The 13,481-nt window shown below is 40.3% G+C and overlaps 1 protein-coding gene across 4 annotated transcripts in view; it reads left to right on the top strand.

The window, feature by feature from the left end:
* Positions 1–8,844, top strand: part of LOC126163079 (oligoribonuclease, mitochondrial) — an 84,977-nt gene extending 76,133 nt beyond the window's left edge. For all 4 annotated transcript variants that reach the window (XM_049919988.1, XM_049919984.1, XM_049919987.1 and 1 more), the window contains exons 5-6: positions 8,090–8,216; positions 8,528–8,844. In XM_049919988.1, the coding sequence (XP_049775945.1) occupies positions 8,090–8,216; positions 8,528–8,651 (251 nt within the window). In that variant the 3' untranslated portion in view covers positions 8,652–8,844. The remainder of the gene's footprint in view (positions 1–8,089; positions 8,217–8,527) is intronic.
* Positions 8,845–13,481: the final 4,637 nt, after the last annotated feature.

Genomic DNA, 13,481 nt, shown 5'->3' with positions numbered 1-13,481 from the left:
CCAATCAACACACCCGTCAACTCCTATCCTTAATAAGAGTCTTCAATCTTTCCTCTCCCACATCCACACCGGCTGTTCAGAGCATCCTCCTACAGGCCAAACGCAAGTTAGAACAGCATGCCACCTTCCACCTTAAAAAACTATACAATCTCCTGGTTTCCCACCTCCGGAAAGGCAACTCACTCACCCTTCACAACCTTTCCAGCAAACCTCAACCTCCTCTCATTGCACACAAACCCAGTCTCTCCCATCTACTCAAGCTCCCACTCCCAGCTCCACTCCCTCCAAAACCTTAAAATTCCAATCAACACAATCTGGAACCACAACACCCTAATTCAGTAGTTAACCTTTCCTCCAAAACCTCTCTCCCAATCCGAAACCTCTGTCCTATCCAAAGGCCTCACCTTCAGCCCCACTCCCAGATTCAACCAAACAGCCCTTGTCAAAGATTTACTGTCCTACACCCGTACTCTCTGCTGGAAATATCACTTTGCCACGAAGAAAAATGATCCTAATCCTACTCCTAATGATCCAACTCCCCAAGACACTATCCAAATTGAACCCTGCCTGGAACAGTTCCGTCCTCTGTCACAGCGGGACCCACCTCCTCTTCCTCAAAATCACCCTCTCCAAACCTTCCAGGAATTTCTCACTTCCAGCCTTGCCTCTCAATCCTTCTTAAAAAAACCTTAATCCTACTCCCAACATCACCACTGCTGAAGCCCAGGCTATCCGTGATCTGAAGGCTGACCGATCCATCATCATTCTTCTGGCGGACAAGGGTTCCACGACCGTGGTACTTGATCGTCGGGAGTATGTGGCTGAGGGACTGCGTCAGCTTTCAGACAACACTACTTACAAAGTTTGCCAAGGTAATCCCATTCCTGAAGTCCAGGCGGAGCTTCAAGGAATCCTCAGAACCTTAGGCCCCCTACAAAACCTTTCACCTGACTCTATCAACCTCCTGACCCCACCAACACCCTGCACCCCTACCTTCTACCTTCTTCCTAAAATTCACAAACCCAATCATCCCGGCTGTCCCATTGTAGCTGGTTACTAAGCCCCCACAGAACGCATCTCTGCCTATGTAGATTAACACCTTCAACCCATTACATGCAGTCTCCCATCCTTCATCAAAGACACCAACCAATTCTCGAACGTCTGGAATCCCTACCCAGTCTGTTACCCCCGGAAACCATCCTTGTAACCATTGATGCCACTTCCTTATACACAAATTTTCCGCATGTCCAGGGCCTCACTGCGAAGGAGCACTTCCTTTCACGCCGATCACCTGCCACCCTACCTAAAACCTCTTTCCTCATTACCTTAGCCAGCTTCATCCTGACCCACAACTTCTTCACTTTAGAAGGCCACACATACCAACAATTAAAGGGAACAGCCATGGGTACCAGGATGGCCCCGTCGTACGCCAACCTATTCATGGGTCACTTAGAGGAAGCCTTCTTGGTTACCCAGGCCTGCCAACCCAAAGTTTGGTACAGATTTATTGATGACATTTTCATGATCTGGACTCACAGTGAAGAAGAACTCCAGAATTTCCTCTCCAACCTCAACTCCTTTGGTTCCATCAGATTCACCTGGTCCTACTCCAAATCCCATGCCACTTTCCTTGACGTTGACCTCCACCTGTCCAATGGCCAGCTTCACACGTCCGTCCACATCAAACCCACCAACAAGCAACAGTACCTCCATTACGACAGCTGCCACCCATTCCACATCAAACGGTCCCTTCCCTACAGCCTAGGTCTTCGTGGCAAATGAATCTGCTCCAGTTCGGAATCCTTGAACCATTACACCAACAACCTGAAAACAGCTTTCGCATCCCACAACTACCCTCCCGACCTGGTACAGAAGCAAATAACCAGAGCCACTTCCTCATCTCCTCAAACCAGGAACCTCCCACAGAAGAACCCCAAAAGTGCCCCACTTGTGACAGGATACTTTCCGGGACTGGATCAGACTCTGAATGTGGCTCTCCAGCAGGGATACGACTTCCTCAAATCCTGCCCTGAAATGAGATCCATCCTTCATGAAATCCTCCCCACTCCACCAAGAGTGTCTTTCCGCCGTCCACCTAACCTTCGTAACCTCTTAGTTCATCCCTATGAAATCCCCAAACCACCATCCCTACCCTCTGGCTCCTACCCTTGTAACCGCCCCCAGTGTAAAACCTGTTCCATGCACCCTCCCACCACCACCTACTCCAGACCTGTAACCCGGAAGGTGTACACGATCAAAGGCAGAGCCACGTGTGAAAGCACCCACGTGATTTACCAACTGACCTGCCTACACTGTGAAGCCTTCTATGTGGGAATGACCAGCAACAAACTGTCCATTCGCATGAATGGACACAGGCAGACAGTGTTTGTTGGTAATGAGGATCACCCTGTGGCTAAACATGCCTTGGTGCACGGCCAGCACATCTTGGCACAGTGTTACACCATCCGGGTTACCTGGATACTTCCCACTAACACCAACCTGTCAGAACTCCGGAGATGGAAACTTGCCCTTCAGCATATCCTCTCTTCTCGCTACCCGCCAGGCCTCAATCTCCGCTAATTTCTAATTTCAATTTGCCGCCGTTCATACCTCACCTGTCTTTCAACAACATTTTTGCCTCTGTACTTCCGCCTCGACTTACATCTCTGCCCAAACTCCTTGCCTTTACAAATGTCTGCTTGCGTCTGTGTATGTGCGGATGGATATGTATGTGTGTGTGAGTGTATACCTGTTCTTTTTTCCCCCTAAGGTAAGTCTTTCCGCTCCCGGGATTGGAATGACGCCTTACCCTCTCCCTTAAAACCCACATCCTTTCGTCTTTCCCTCTCCTTCCCTCTTTCCTGATGAAGCAACCATTTGTGGCGAAAGCTTGAATTTTGTGTGTATGTTTGTGTTTGTTTGTGTGTCTATCGACCTGCCAGCACTTTTGTTTGGTAAGTCTCGACATGTTTGTTTTTAGATATATTTTTCCCACGTGGAATGTTTCCATCTATATATATATATATATATATATATATATATATATATGCGCTTGTGTCTGTATATGTGTGGATGGATATGTGTGTGTGTGCGAGTGTATACCCGTCCTTTTTTCCCCCTAAGGTAAGTCTTTCCACTCCCGGGACTGGAATGACTCCTTACCCTCTCCCTTAAAACCCACATCCTTTCGTCTTTCCCTCTCCTTCCCTCTTTCCTGATGAGGCAACAGTTTGTTGCCAAAGCTTGAATTTTGTGTGTATGTTTGTGTTCGTTTGTGTGTCTGTCGACCTGCCAGCACTTTCATTTGGTAAGTCACATCATCTTTGTTTTTAGGTATATTTTTCCTTCGTGGAATGTTTCCTTCTATTTTTTATATATATATATATATATATATATATATGGTTATAATAGAAGGAAATATGTCTGCTTGTGTCTGTATATGTGTGGATGGATATGTGTGTGTGTGCGAGTGTGTACCCGTCCTTTTTTCCCCCTAAGGTAAGTCTTTCCGCTCCCGGGACTGGAATGACTCCTTACCCTCTCCCTTAAAACCCACATCCTTTCGTCTTTCCCTCTCCTTCCCCCTTTCCTGATGAGGCAACAGTTTGTTGCGAAAGCTTGGAATTTTGTGTGTATGTTTGTGTTCGTTTGTGTGTCTGTCGACCTGCCAGCACTTTCATTTGGTAAGTCACATCATCTTTGTTTTTAGATATATATATATATATATATGGTTATAATAGAAGGAAACATTCCACGTAGGAAAAATGTACCTAAAAACAAAGATGATGTGACTTACCAAATGAAAGTGCTGGCAGGTCGACAGACACACAAACGAACACAAACATACACACAAAATTCAAGCTTTCACAACAAACTGTTGCCTCATCAGGAAAGAGGGAAGGAGAGGGAAAGACGAAAGGATGTGGGTTTTAAGGGAGAGGGTAAGGAGTCATTCCAGTCCCGGGAGCGGAAAGACTTACCTTAGGGGGGAAAAAAGGACGGGTATACACTCGCATACACACACATATCCATCCACACATATACAGACACAAGCAACTGGATGTGTGGATGGATATGTGTGTGTGTGCGCGCGAGTGTATACCCGTCCTTTTTTCCCCCTAAGGTAAGTCTTTCCGCTCCCGGGACTGGAATGACTCCTTACCCTCTCCCTTAAAACCCACATCCTTTCGTCTTTCCCTCTCCTTCCCTCTTTCCTGATGAGGCAACAGTTTGTTGCGAAAGCTTGAATTTTGTGTGTATGTTTGTGTTCGTTTGTGTGTCTGTCGACCTGCCAGCACTTTCATTTGGTAAGTCACATCATCTTTGTTTTTAGGTATATATATATATATATATATATATATATATATATATATATATATATATATATATATATATATATATATATATATATATATATTCCGACATGGAAAATTTTTCCTCTATTATATATATATAGTATGTTATGTTAGTCCCCGGCCGGAGTGGCCGTACGGTTCTAGGCGCTACAGTGTGGAACCGCGTGACCGCTACGGTCGCAGGTTTGAATCCTGCCTCGGGCATGGATGTGTGTGATGTCCTTAGGTTAGTTAGGTTTAAGTAGTTCTAAGTTCTAGGGGACTGATGACCACAGCAGTTAAGTCCCATAGTGCTCAGAACCATTTGAACCATTTTTATGTTAGTCATAAGTAATTTAATCATAAGAGAATGGAAGAATATGAAGTGGTTCTGTTAAAGAATTTATGTCAGACAAAGAGGTAAGGTAAACTGAAAATGAAAGGTGTCAACATGTGTAGAGAATAATTAACATCTGATGTAATCAGCTCATGTGTGAAATTAGTATAATTTGGCACAGCAGCAGAGGCAATATGTAGTTTAAACAATCTTAAAAATGAGATCTGAGAAAATATATAGTATATAGAAGTGTGTCATGGTACAGCCTTGTCTAGCATAAAGAAATTACAACTTTAAACATTGTTGCCTTGGAGTAATGTGTGGAAAGAATAAGCAAGATTTATACATCACCATTCAGGCTATAATGTCAAGCAAATAATAGTTTTTCTAAGTGATAATTGTGTCTGATCAGTAATTAGAGTTGTTTGCCTTAGCATAAGGTAGTGTGAAGTGATTTTCAGTTGAGTCAGTTTTGCACTGAATAAGCAGAGCAGATGTTACTTATTAGATAATGAAACAATAATGAAATAGTAAAACAATGAATAATGTTAGGGTCTTAATGGTTGGGGAGCTTGTCTCTGCAGTAGGGATATTTTTTGAGAATGCACTCCACTAGCTGACAAGGTAAGAAATGTAAGTGAAATAATGGAGTTGACAGACATGATTAATGAAAAAGATAACTGCATGCAAATAAACGTGGTGTAACTATCTTGATGATCTATTGTTGAACTAGGCAACATTGGGTACTGTGTATATTGTGCAATTCATGACACTGCAGCTGGGAATGAGAGCTTAACAGAAAGAGTAATATTTTTGAGAGGTACAAATCATCTAACACTGCATTATCAGACCTATATATTATCTAAAAAGCTTCTATTTGTGTTCTGCGGAGTTATGAGCTTGAAGTGGTAGTACTGGAACAAAGAACAATAAATTTGCTATTAATGAGGCTTATTGAAAGTTAAACAATAGTGCACTGGCCATATAACTGTGTAATACTGGGAGCTCTGAAAAGTGATAGTCAAAGACAGTGAAACACAAATGTGCCTCTGTCAGCTACATAATTTAAAGCAGTCTGTTGTACTTTCACAACCCATTTTTCAGCCAGTGTAGCAATGCAGTAAGTCGACACCGAGACAACAAACGAAGAAATAAACAAAGCAGAGTGAGCACCATCACGAGATGTTTACTTTCACTATTCACAACCCCCCAATAATACACAGTTTTATGGCCAGTGCACTATTGTTTAACTTGCAATAAGTCTCAGTTTGCAGGCAAACCTCCACATACTGCTACAATAGTTTACTATTAAACATCTATGGGCAGTAAAAACCTAACCACAAAGTTCACAGTTCTTAAAGAATAGAAAGGTATGTATGGAGCAGACATTGTCATTGTTTTAACACATGGCCTAAATTTGTAACACTTATTTCACAGTTAAGTTGATGCAATGTTGTCATTCTAACCAAATGCAGGTTCCTCGTCTGAAACTCTGCTGCGGAGTGACTGTCTCGGGACCAAAACTCAGGCCCTTATATATCCTCACAATAATAGGTGCTGAAACTAGACATTGTTCGAAGTTTAATTTACAGATATTACAATTAAAACTTAACTCATTAAATCAACTGAATACATCGAAAAATTGGTTGTTTTTCATAGTTTCTTCTGCTACGAGGTTAAGCCAAATTATTTTTTTAAATCATGAAGTTAACATATATAGTTACGCAGACAATATTTTTGTCAAAGCTGTTAATTACTTTGGAATTAATGAAGGGCTGGTTTTGCTAACATGTTTTCGAATAGAGCCCAATATCTCCTTTAAGAATAGTATTAGTTGTTCCTCCTAATGTTTATACTTAGTGTAGACTTCATACTTGTTTATAGGCCAACAATAGAATTTAAGTTACAAAACAATTACTGATTTCGCACTATAGTGAAATATACTAACTAGGAATAGTGAAAATAAATTAGAAAATCAATTGCATACATATAACTAAGCACAAAATTAGATCTAGTGTTATATTCTTTAAAACTGAGGGCCAACCTTTCTTTCTCTTTTTTGAAAATACAGATTATACTCGTTGTGGTAATTAGTTAGAAGTGAAAAAACAGATTTAAGGAGGCAGATTTCAAAACAAGAGGGGAAGTAAAAATATCCCAGCTTGCTTCATCACAAGTAACACAGACAACCTGCACCTTAATTTTTCATGGCCACATTGTGGGGATACTGGAAATGTAGTTCACTTCAGTGGAAAGGAGCTTATTACTGCGAAAATGAAAATTTCCTAAAGATTGTACAATAAACATCAGATGACTGGAACTGTTACCTCAAACGAAATGGTTTAACCCAGGGTTGCAACATAATCATTGTTGAGAAGAGCCAATACCTACATTTTTTCCGTAAATTTATGCACAGATTTTAGGAGTCTCTATTGAACTATTCTGTGAGGAAGCTGTGTCTTATGTAAGCATTTATTCTCTGCAGACTATGGTGAATTGCAGAATTGAGGGAACTTGCTATTATGATTCCATTATGAGTTGTTTTCTTCCAATTTACTCATGAGGACAAGAGTGCCTACATACTTTTAAAAATTCTAAATTAATATCCTTTAACCTATGTAAACCATATGTTCTTGTATGTACATGATGTTAACTAGGTACACGATGTCAACAAATACTTGAAAATGGTATCACGATACTGTCGACACTCATGATTGACAGTTTCCTTCATAACTTACCTGTGATGCCTCTTGATTTAGCTGCATGTGAACCTGTAAGATTGTTTTCTTTAAATGTTGGCTCATTGTAATTAAAGAACAATTTGGTTTTGATTTTTAATTATTATTTTTTAATCATTTGTTACCACTGTTTGCTTTCAGTAAAAAAGGATTGTTATGATTTTCTGTATTTGTGACCCGTTTCTTAATTTCACTTCATACCACTTCAGATTAAGACAGAACTAGAGATCCTTGTGCCTTCCTTTTGATAACAGTGACTTAACTGAGCACTCTATGACAATGAGATCGCAGATATGAAGTTATCAATGGATACCATGGAAAGCAAGGATTCCTTTGCCCACACAGAAACACAGCGAATGGCATTGTGGCATGAGTTTCTGTTTGGAATGAAATGTTATACTACATTTTTCAACAATCCTTAATCCTAGCCTGTTCTTGCTGAGTGATTGTTCGGCTCTGATTACTTATGAAATGTCACTTACAACATGCCAATAAAGCGTAATGCATATTTGAGAAGTATGTCTTGTGTTAGGGAGTTTAAAATAGCACCTTTATTTTGTATCAGTAAATTTCTGTGTGTGTGTGTGTGTGTGTGTGTGTGTGTGTGTGTAATTCAGTGGAAGTAGTTGTATAATATTGCTGTCAAGGAACATAACTGTTTTTTTTTTTTTTCTTTGTAGGGAAATGCCCAGTTGCAGGCAATACGATTTATATGGATCGTTTATTCCTTCAATATCATATGCCGGAAGTGAATAACTATCTACACTACAGAAATGTGGATGTTTCATCACTTAAAGAGCTATGCAGGTTTGAGCAAAATACTTACTATAGACTGACATTATCTCAGAATGCTGTAAGAAGTTGTAATATCTTTTTCTTGTTCCTTTCTGCACGCATTGCAGGGCATATGTTTGCATGTCTGTGTGTACTTTTACTAGACAAAGAGGAACTCTAAGGGTAGTGTGAATACTGTTTTCTGTTATGTGTTTGTGTGTGCCAAGCATTTATCCACTATAGGCCAGTGGTTGCCTTCCCCTTATTTTACATGTTTTCTCCATCTGGGATTTTCCATTATTGCTGTACTATTATTCATGTTGTTATTGTTTTTAATGTTTCAGACGTTGGTATCCTAACGAATTCAGGGCAACGCCAAAGAAGCAGCTGAAGCACAGAGCACTGGACGACATACGAGAAAGCATTGAAGAGCTGAAATACTATAGAGACACTATTTTTAAAAAATAAACTTCATACTACAGAAATGTTGTATTAAAAAAAAAAGAGAGAGAAGAAGAAAAAGAAAAGAAAAGAAGAAAAAAACAACTTCATTCACTTTCACCTTACAAGGAATTGCTTTATCTATAAATTGGTTCTATTAAAAGTAAATAATCCACGTACATTTTATATTCTTTTAATTAAAAAGTTGTTATACAATGGAGTTAGCAATTTTATTTTTTTGTCTACCTGTCCTGCTAAGATTATGACTGACCATCAGGTCCTCTCGTGCAACTTACCATTTTACTCATCATGTCATCTGTATTTACCGTACTTACCAACCTGGCACACCAGTTTCATAGAGAACATTGTGGCCTGTGTTATGACCCCGTCTTGATATTCCCTTTAGCACTTAATATTGTGGGTACATTACTGCAACAAACACCACACATATAAGCAAGCTAAATGAGAACCAAAATTTATTCACGTTTGCAAATATACGTTTCTCATCCACTCACAACAGAGAACTGGTTTGCATACATGATCCAAATATTAACTGAAAGTTGCTTTACAAGTCTAAAGATTGTAATGTGCTCGCCAAAGATTATACATCAAACTCGAAGCACATCTAATCCCACACATCCCATCCCTTTTCTCTCATGGTAGAGTGGAGCACTGAGAATGTATGGAAATTTGTGGAGAACTTGACGACCAACCTTGTTATGGAGAGACATTGAGGGTTGTGGAACTTGTGTGTCCTGCCTAAGCGATGGTGCTGTAGGTGTCATTGCTATCTGTGGATCACTCATTGTGTGTGATGATGAATGAGAGTAGTGCTGAGTTGGTGGGTGTCAGTGGGTAAGGTACGCCTGTATTACCCTTCAAGTGACAGTTTCTGGTTTATCATTGTATAGAATTTTCGCAGAATGATCATTGCAATTCAAAGTTGATAAAGGGCTGCGTAATGTGACCAGGGCCAGTGCACTGGTGCAATGTGTCTGTCCTAAATATTACGTGAGTGAACACTGTACGTGCTTATGAATAAAAATGTTGTCTTCTGTGAGGTGTGATGCCAGTGTATAGCAAAGCTTAGAGATAGATGTTTCACTTGCTACACTAAAACGTAAATTCCTGTGTGGAGGGGCACTGCTGCAGCACAAAAAATTCTGACGGGAGATGTAGTGTTTCACCAGTGATTACCTTGGCTGATGTGTCTCCCTGTGTATCCTGCTTGGCTGTGGTGCGGGGCCAGGTAACAGTAACTGGCAATGCCACCATCCCAGCTGTAACATTGCACAGAAGCACTGCTTTTAGCATCCTGTGCTAGTTCTCCACCATCTGGTTACTAGTGGGGTGGTAAATAGTTGTTTGGTGGTGGAGGTGGAAACCAGACAACTTGGCAAGTTCCCAGAATAACAATGAGACAAACTGTCATCCTTGGTCTGTTGCTGCCTGTGCCAGGAAGCTGAACCACGTGATGTAGTATGGAAATATTTCCATGCAAATGTCTGTAATAGGCGTATCTTCCACCAACGGATGTATCAGTCAACTGACATAAAGAAATATCGGAATCTTTCCACTGGGTACAGTGGGTCCACTAAGTCAGTGCGTACACAGGAAAAACACTATGTGGTTTCAGAAAACTGACTTATTGGCTTACATACATTGCAGATAACTTTTATTTGCAAGCTCTTCTCATATGCTCTAGTCCATGAGTGACAGTATTTTTTAATACTCAGTCAATCATATCTGTCTTTGACTAGTTTAATTGCGCTACAAGCTCTGTGGTGCAACTCCAACATTTGATTTCAAATCAGGAGCATACTGCTTACAGAAGTAAATACCATCCCTAAAAATATAACTGTCCAAAGTCAGTGGGGGTGAGGAATGTTTTGTATTACTTCCACTTGCATTTGAAGTGAACGATGCCTGCTGCAGAAACTGCGTGGCCTAAAAAATTGCACTTGGTGTTTACAAAGCATGCACTTATCTTTTTTCACTATTAAACCAAAGTTTGCAATCTACTGAACACAATTTGCAAATATTCTTTATGTTCTCTTGCTGTTTGTGAAAACACTAGCACATTGCCCAAGTAGCAGAAACAATAAATTAGTCCACATAATACCTCATCCACAAATCTTTGCCATGTTTGCACAGCATTCTTTAAAACTAAAGGCTTTCATGGCTATTTGAACTACACAATACATGTTGTGTTATGGCTGCTTTCTGAATGTCCTGAGGCACTTCCAGAATTTGATGATAAGCTTTCTTGAAACCTGTAACAGTGGAAATGGTCATCTTGAATACTGAATGGGATAGCAGTCAGGTATAGTGTGGTTGTTTACTGCAAGATAATCATCATACACTCTCCCATGTTCCATCTTTTTTCTAAACAAGATGCAATGGTGAAACCCAGGAACTGCTGGATCTGCAGATTACTTCTGCCTGAAGCAATTCGTAGTTTCCTTTTTTCGTTGTGGAGTACTTGTCTTCAGCTAAACGATGGGGTTTCTGGGAAACAGGTATGGCCTGGGTGTGGTGTGATATATGCCGTACATGACGTTGCAGAGTTGTGTCGGGACTTGTAAATGCATTCTAGATTGCACTTCGATCTTTTTTAACCTATGACGTTCCATTTTAGCAGCATTTTACAGAATACCACTTGGCTATCAATTCCTAGTTTTAATCACATAATTTTGCTTTTTCTTTTCATATTACCATTAGCTTACATTGCAAAAATATGACAGTTAACCTCAGTTGTGAAAGATAGGAATATATTCTAAATGATCAAATTCCAGTTTGAGTGAGTCCATTCCCTCTGCATTTGTACGCAACATATTGGGTGGGGCAATGCTGTTTGTTTCGTTCTTGCTGAAACAAGTTTGCTGCTATTTAGTGAGGGATACGTTGTTGGTTTCAGAAAACCTACCTTTCTATTATTTCAGTCCCCATCTGAAGTTTTGCTGTGCATAAGTTGATATCTAATTCATAATGATGTAGGAAGTTGATACCCAACATTGGCTCTCACACATCAGCTAACCCAGGACCATTCTAATATGTTGACAGAAATCCAAGTTCACCATAGTCACTCACCAAATGTGGAAATAGGCAATCTGTTGGCAGCAATGAATCATGTGCTCATCTAGCTTTGCTGTTGCTGTGTTGCCAGTACAGCATTCACACCCAAACCACAGTCCCCCCATGGATGTGGGATGTCACCTTTGCTCTAATGCCGTGGTCTGTGGCAGTCGTGTAGGTAAGCCACGAGTACTCACAGTGCTGATGTTTACTGTGGTTTCGCATGAACTGCTGGATTGGGAACTGCCGGTTTGTTGTGACAGATGGTGCAGTGGTGGCTTTAATGTTATTTTTGTTGTCACCACTGGTAGCATGCCGGGCACTGACCAGTAAGCTGCCATGAAGCTTTCTTGTGGCCGGCAGGTCACCCTGTATATTCTGAGTAAATCCAATATGTGACACTCCCTAACCTGAACTTTGTAGTGGCTTTGATACCAACACACAGGCAGATGCTGCTTGCCGTACGCTTTCTTTATGTTTGGGTGCATGGAGCGACAGAGTTGCTGCAAGGAAGCGTGTGTTTTGTCTTCCTTCTCAGTCGTTTGGTGTTTGAATGCATCCACAGTTTGCAGTAAAGTATACTGCAGCTCAAAAAGCATAATGTGCCATCTTTGCAGGACAGCAAAGGTTGTGGCTGTAGTGACATCGTGTGATTGCATCAGTGTTCTGCCGCCGCTTGATGAGTAGATTTTCTTATCTATTCAATTGTGCAATATATACTTTGTCATTTTGAAGAAAGCGGTGGAACTTACTGGTAATATTCAGTTGTGACTGAATGTCACATCAACCAAAAAAAGCCTTGCTGTGCTGGTACTGCAAACTGCTGAAAGTGAGGGGAAATTACAGCCTGTAGAGTTAAATGATGATAACATCCTCTTGGGTTAAACATTCCAGAGGTAAAGTTAGTCTCCCATTCAGATCTCCTGGCAGTGACTACTCGGGAGATTGTCGTCACATGCAGAAATGAAAGATATTTTACATGTTGGAGCATGGGATGTTAGATCCCTTAATTAGGCAGGTAGGTTAGAAAATTTAAAAAGGGAAATAGGTTGGTTGAAATTCTAGTGGGCATTAGTAAAGTTTGATAGCAGGAGGAACAGAATGGCAGGTGAATACAGATTCTTAAATAAAAAATCAAATAGGGGTAATGCAATAACGAATAAGAAAATAGGCAGGTAGGTAAGTTACTATGAACAGCATAATGAACGCACTATCATAGCCAAGATAGACTTGAAGCCCGAAGAAAGGCATGATGAGATAGGTAAGGGAGACGAAAATTTAATTGGGGGAGGGGGCTGGAATTCAGTAACAGAAAAGGAAGAGAAGGAAAAATAATACATAAATATGGACGAGGGGAAAGGGATGAAAGAGGAAGCCACCTGGTACAATTCTGTACAGAGCATAATTTAATCATCACTAACAGTTGGTTTAAAAATCGTGAAAGAAAACTGTATACTAGAGATGGGCAAAACCGTTCTTTTAATAGATTAGATCAGAACTGCTCATTCACTGGAATGAACTAGCTCTTCTTCATGATTCACCACTCATTCTTCACTCACAAAAATAAATAAAAGTAAGTAAGTCACCTTGACTTTTTAATTCAGAACATTATATCTGTGTTTTATCTGATTTAGTCCTGTTTTGAAAGATTGTAGAAAGGGAAGTAATAACTCTGTACTGTCCCTAATAGTTTTGAGATTTAAATCATCTGCTGGAAAAATTAAAAATATTACAACAGTATCCTAAATACTTTTTATGCAGTGGGAAAATTTCGAAAGTAAG

This window comes from Schistocerca cancellata, chromosome 2, assembly GCF_023864275.1.
Source record: "Schistocerca cancellata isolate TAMUIC-IGC-003103 chromosome 2, iqSchCanc2.1, whole genome shotgun sequence".
NCBI classification, from domain to species: Eukaryota; Metazoa; Arthropoda; class Insecta; order Orthoptera; family Acrididae; genus Schistocerca; species Schistocerca cancellata.
Note: the sequence above shows the minus strand (reverse complement) of the source record. Positions and strands in the feature narration are given on the sequence as shown.